The sequence below is a fragment of the Arachis duranensis genome, chromosome 8, assembly GCF_000817695.3.
Source record: "Arachis duranensis cultivar V14167 chromosome 8, aradu.V14167.gnm2.J7QH, whole genome shotgun sequence".
In the NCBI taxonomy this organism is placed as follows: Eukaryota; Viridiplantae; Streptophyta; class Magnoliopsida; order Fabales; family Fabaceae; genus Arachis; species Arachis duranensis.
Window position 1 is genome coordinate 7176535 of NC_029779.3, and position 6148 is coordinate 7182682.

Here is a 6148-nt window from a genome sequence, read left to right on the forward strand (position 1 = left end):
TGAACATCATCATCTCATTGTCGCCTCAAAATACCGCGTCTCCACCACCATACAGCCCCGCCACTTGCTACGACGTTGATGCTATACTGCAACGCCAGCCTAAGGCGTTAATCCGATTCCAGCATTAATCCAAACTACTTCTAACTCATGCGGAGCGGTTCGAAGCTAGGAGCAAAGGAGATGGCATAGCAAAACAACACAACTGAAAAGAAGAAGCGACTGAGTTCAGGTGAAATCAGGAAAAAGCAAAGGCATTGCAAAACCAAAAAACCACAGTGATCGAGGTGGGTTGTTCCTAGAGGTGGATCTTCTTGAAGAGTTGCCATATTGCATTCTTAGTGATCTCTCCGTGGCAGGCCACAGCGGCAGCGGGAGTCATGAGTACCACAGATGAGCAGTGACAACCATGAGGATCAAAACCATGGTAGTGGTTTCTCTGATCCTTGAAGGTCTCCTCATCCCAGTGCGGTGTTTGCAAGCTCCGGTAATGCAGGTCACAGCAGAGACACGCGAACTACGGAAAAGAATAAAGTTATGTCCGGGTCGGGTTTGGATAGGTAGGTGTTGGTCTTTTGTTTATTGACTAAATACCCATTTTGGTCCCTGACGCAATTATTCAATTTGGTCCTCGAAATTCAAAATTACCTATACTAGTCATTTGGGCACCAATATGGTCCCTCGACTCTTTCCGGCGATGACTAGACAAACGGAGTGCTGATATAGCACCCTCCCTACTACGCTGGATGATGAGTAAACGACGTCGTTTACCCTTGGCGCCCAAACAAGTCAAAAATGAAGAATAGTGGAGGTAGAGAAGAATAATACTTTATTTTGGGTCTCCATCGTTTCTTCTCCCTTCATATACAAAGCGACGACTTTTCTAACTTGTTTGGATGACAAGGGTAAACGACGTCGTTTACTCATCATCCAGCGTGGTAGGGAGAGTGTCATCTCAGCATTCTGTTTGTCTAGTCATCGCCAAAAAGAGTCAAGAGACCACATTGGTGTCGGGACTTGAATCTAGAGGACCAATATAGGTAATTTTGCATTTTGAGGATCAAAATGGATAATCGCGTGAGTCTCAAGGACCAAAATAGAGATTTAGTCCTGTTTATTTGAATGGATTGGGTATGTTTGAAATTTAAATTTAAATATAAATTAAATAATTAAATATAAATATTTAATTTTTAAAATAATTAGATAACTCTAATTTTAAAATAGTATATTTTTGTTTTTCTATAATTAAACTAAAATGAGTTGTGCTCTTTTTATAATTAAATTAAATTAAATTTTTAATTCAAATTAAATGAATTTTAATTAAAATTAAATAAATTTAATATTAAAAGATATTTTAATTTTTAAAATTAATGATAAATTTTTTTTATCTTTTAGTTTTTTTATTTTTGTTATAATTTTGTAATAATTTAATATCAACTCAAAATTAAAATAAATTTAAATTAAAACAATAAAATAAAAAGATTGCAACTAAACAAAATTTTGATGTTTTTTTCTTTTTCTTCTTGATTATTATTTCATATATAGACGTTTTCTTTCTTTTAATTAAAAATTACTAAAACTCTGTATTACTTTGGAGTATCAAATCAGGTGCGCACTTTACACATGTAAAAACTTAAAATACAGTTAATTCGTTAACTTCATGTGAAATTGATTGTTAAGAATAATTAAATAATTTGATAAATTTAACTAAATTGTCATTTAATGCATTTAATTTCATATAAAGTTGATAGTTAAGAATTCGTTAAATGATTTGATAAATTTAACTAAATTATCATTTACAACTCTTAACTATCAACTATCAACTTTACATTAAGTTAACTCCACTTGAGTTTTCAATTTCACACGCTCTTCGTTGCTCGTTAATTTTTTGTTAAATGGGTTTTGTGTTTGGAACAGTAAATTTTCATTCTGTCATTTTTAAACGTTAGCCATATTTTTTACGCTTTTCTTTTGAATGATTGGAATGCGTAATATTGTTTAGTGTTTTGAAGTGTCAACTGAACATGGATAAATAATTAAGTCGCGAACTCATTGTTCTTTGTAATGCCTAATTGAGGGCGGTCTCCAAAGTCATTTTTGCTATTTGAAAAAGTTGAGTTATTGAATTTTTATGTTCATATTGTGTTAAATAATGACATCTGACATTGAATGTCCTTGTTGAAAATTACATAGTTAGAGGGTGTTCTAAATATAAATACTAGTTGTTGAATTGCACTGCCATAATCTGAAACTGTGTGCGCTTATTTTGGTGGTCTGCTATTGAAGTATTTACAAATTACAAGGATATGGTTACTTGAAATGTGGAACTACCTTGGTTTGACGGTAATATAACAAGACAATGAACTTTACATTTCTTTTATAGTTTTATTGCATGCAGTTATCAAAGGCAATGCTAGACACTTGAGCAATTGAAGCAATTACCATTAATGATAGATGTGTAACGTGTTATGCAAGTTAGTTACATAGATGATAGAATAATGAAATGGGGGCCTTGCAATGAGCATGGTATAAAAGAATAAACAATTGTCTACAACTGTGCACAAGTATAAGTATAATTGACAATGATAGCAAATTTCTCAGATGAACTAGTGTATACAAAAGAAAACACTAAATCATCTATCTGGATCTAAACAAGGAATGAGTTATGTATACTGTATAGAGCTGAATACACATTGGAACATACCAATACCAATTGTCAAGGGTGCGTGTTATTTTACCGATTGCCCCTCCGTCCTGAAAAAGAGAAGCAGTGAAATGATTTGAATTAAATAAATATTTGTATATATCTGAAACGACGTTAATAAGAAAAAGAGATTAGACGGGAAGGTTAACGACGTCGTTCTTATAAGAAGGAGGGTTATTGGGAGGGGGATTGGAAGAGGAGGAAGTGGATTTAGAGGTGGTGAAGGTGTGATAAGAGGTGTCGTGATCGTCGTCGTCGTCGTCGTCGGCGGTGGAGAGGTTGATGCAGGAGCAGCGGACAAGGGTGTTTAAGAAGGCAGAGGCGAGGTTGGTTCCCATGGCGTTCCAACAGGCTCCTTCTCCTTCCTTGGAATCCGAATTCTCCATCTTCCCATCTAACTAACTAACTCTCATCCACACGGGTAAAGTACCTCCGCAAACTTCTATTTCTTGTTCCATCTCAACAAGGCCCAATAAAGCACTAAGGCCCAGGAGGTCCGTTCTAGGCCCAATGTATCATAATGTAGTGCCACGTGTTGAGCCAAGAAAGATATCTATCTTGATTGAGATAAGCAGCAACGATGGAGTGGTCTCGGAAGATTTTAACAATCAACATTCAACAATGGCAAGCTTTTCAATCCCAATCCCAAGAAACGGTTTGTCCATACCCAGCTACTCAACCAAACGCCCTTCAACACTTCACACGCCCCTCAAAGTTTCTTGCTCTGAGTCTGGGACGAATTCCAATGGAATCAAGGGCCTAGCTTGTGGGATTCTTGCTGCTTGCGCTGTCTCTTCTTCTGCATTCTCTGTGACTGCTGCTAACCAGGTACAAGTGATATAAATATTAGAAAATTTTTCAAGTGTAACTGTACATTGCTGTTTTAGTAATTTTTTAATTATAAAAAATATATATAATTAAGATAACACCAAATATACGGGTATACTTAAAAATTTTCCTAAATATTATTGTAAGTTAGAAGATAAGAGAATTTGTATAAGACAGTATCCAATGTGTTTGCAGAGGCTGCCGCCGCTGTCAACTGAGCCGAACCGCTGCGAGCGAGCATTTGTTGGCAACACAATTGGGCAGGCAAATGGAGTGTATGACAAACCGTTAGATCTCCGCCTCTGCGACTACACGAATGAAAAATCCAACCTCAAAGGGAAGTCCCTGTCAGCAGCACTCATGTCAGATGCTAAGTTTGATGGTGCTGACATGACAGAAGTTGTAATGTCAAAGGCTTATGCTGTTGGTGCCAGCTTCAAAGGTACTAACATTTCTCAAATTCTGTGTTTACAATTACATATGATTCGTACTACCCACTTGATGTAGAAATGTCCTGAAATGGTGCTTATGAAATATTTGTATAGGGTAACAACTTAACATGCAATGCAAGATGTGAATTCTTCAATGTATATGTTTAGGCAGAGAATGATGGAAGGAACTATTGCAGGTGTGGACTTCTCAAATGCAGTGTTGGACCGTGTTAACTTTGGGAATGCGAATCTTCAAGGAGCTGTGTTTAAGAACACAGTGTTGTCAGGGTCTACTTTTGATGATGCTAAGCTGGAAGATGCAGTGTTTGAGGACACTATCATAGGTTACATTGATCTTCAGAAGCTATGCACAAATAAAACCATAAGTGATGAAGGGAGAGCTGAGCTTGGTTGTCGATCATGAGGAAAATCTTCCATTATCCCCCTCTCTTATTTTGTATTTCTATGACAAAATATTTTGGTGAGGATAGTCTTGTAGATGAATGCTACATCCAAAAAACAAATAAACTGCGATTATTTGCCTTTTTTATTTTTTATCTCCAGTAAAATGTTATAAGGTATTATCCGATTTTAGTTTTAAACAAGGAGTTGAAGATAGCCTCATTTTTTTAGTTATTAATTTGGAGGATGTGGTATGCATAGATATAGATGATGGGTGTGTTTTTAAATAATACACTTTTTTTTTCTAATTTGAAATACAAATTGGAGGCACAGATTTAGGGTGACTTAGAAAACCTCGGCTCCGATTTGTACAGTGATAATTCAAATTCGGAGGGTGGCAAATTGAAGCCTATGATTTGAGAATTTTTTTTTATGAAGGTTGAAAATTTGGTAGGTTAGTTTTGAGGTTTAATAAAATTTAAAAAAATTAGAAAACCCAATTTCTAAATCCAATTCTAAAGGTCCGATTTGTATCCTGTATCGGTGTTAGGTGGATTCGTTCATTTTTAATTCAGGTATGTTATTAACTAGAAGTGTTTATGGACTGGACGAAGTCAGGTTAATCCAGATCTGGCCTTAAATATATACCGGGTCTATTTTTTATACTCTAACCCGTTCCTAAACCCGATGAAATCTAAATATTTTTGGGTCACAACTATATCGAATCTAAACCGGGTGAAAATCGGGTCTTTAAAACTTTAACAGTAATTTATAAAAAAACTTATTTATGATGCAATTATTTATAAAGAAGAAATTTGTTACCGAAAAGTTGATATCCATATTTGAACTTGAATTTGTCCATAAATTCTAATTTGATGATTCTTTGATCTATTTTCTAATTCAACAAGTATGATTAAAAATAAAACAATAAACTTATAATTAATATAACATAATATTAAAATAAATTTAAAACATATATATCTTTTTTAGTTCCCTTATAGTGCATATGGGCCGGATGAAACCATATTCGCCTTGATCTTGACCCGGACCCGATCCGATAATGATCGGGTCTATTTTTGAGACCCTTACCTGTCTCTAAATCTATTGAAATCACACCAAATTAGCCCCTAAAAAATTTGGGACCGGGTCAGGTCTTCGAGCTAAACCGGGCATATGCACTCCTATTACCAACAATACGAGCATATAAGAGATGTTTTCAATCTATTGTGAAATTCGATCATAAATGTTACTTATTGAGCTATACATTGAGTTTGAACAATTTGAAACCGATCGAGATATCAAATAGAGAGATTACATAGCGAGAATGAGTTTGAAAGCAATTACGAAGTTGCTGAACCAATAAAAAATAATGTTAAAACTAATGAGACTATAGAGACAAATGTCGCAGAGGTGACAAATAATAAACAAACCAACATCGGTTCGAAGAACCATTTTTCATGTGCTATTGGATATAAATGCTATGCATACACCAAAATTTTCTAAATACATATAGGTATGTAATGTAGATAAATTATATGATAGATTTATAATATAGAAATAGTTAAGTTTAACCTAAAATAGGATTATTTTAATTTCTTTATGCAATTAGTGAAGACTTGTTATTCTTTTAGATATCTAGTACAAAAAAGTATTATTTGGCATATTTTAGAATTTTGTTTATTTTTTTGTTAGTGTAATTTTTATATTTTCAAATTATATATATATATATATATTTGTTTTTATATTATATGCATGTGATATAGAATTTAAAATCTTAAAATTATAA

General features: G+C 34.2%; 1 protein-coding gene across 1 annotated transcript; it reads left to right on the top strand.

The window, feature by feature from the left end:
- Window positions 1-3275: 3275 nt before the first annotated feature.
- Window positions 3276-4510, top strand: LOC107460520 (thylakoid lumenal 17.4 kDa protein, chloroplastic). Its single transcript, XM_052252541.1, has 3 exons — window positions 3276-3529; window positions 3725-3971; window positions 4158-4510. The coding sequence occupies exons 1-3, from the start codon at window positions 3323-3325 to the stop codon at window positions 4382-4384; spliced, it is 681 nt and encodes a 226-aa protein (XP_052108501.1). The 5' UTR covers window positions 3276-3322; the 3' UTR covers window positions 4385-4510.
- The last annotated feature ends 1638 nt before the right edge of the window (window positions 4511-6148 follow it).

Coding starts and splice junctions, on each gene's coding strand:
- LOC107460520 (XM_052252541.1), top strand. CDS start 3,323: ATGGCAAGCTTTTCAATCCCAATCCCAAGAAACGGTTTGTCCATACCC. Junction 3,530..3,724: donor CTGTGACTGCTGCTAACCAG/GTACAAGTGATA, acceptor ATGTGTTTGCAG/AGGCTGCCGCCGCTGTCAAC. Junction 3,972..4,157: donor TGTTGGTGCCAGCTTCAAAG/GTACTAACATTT, acceptor GAACTATTGCAG/GTGTGGACTTCTCAAATGCA.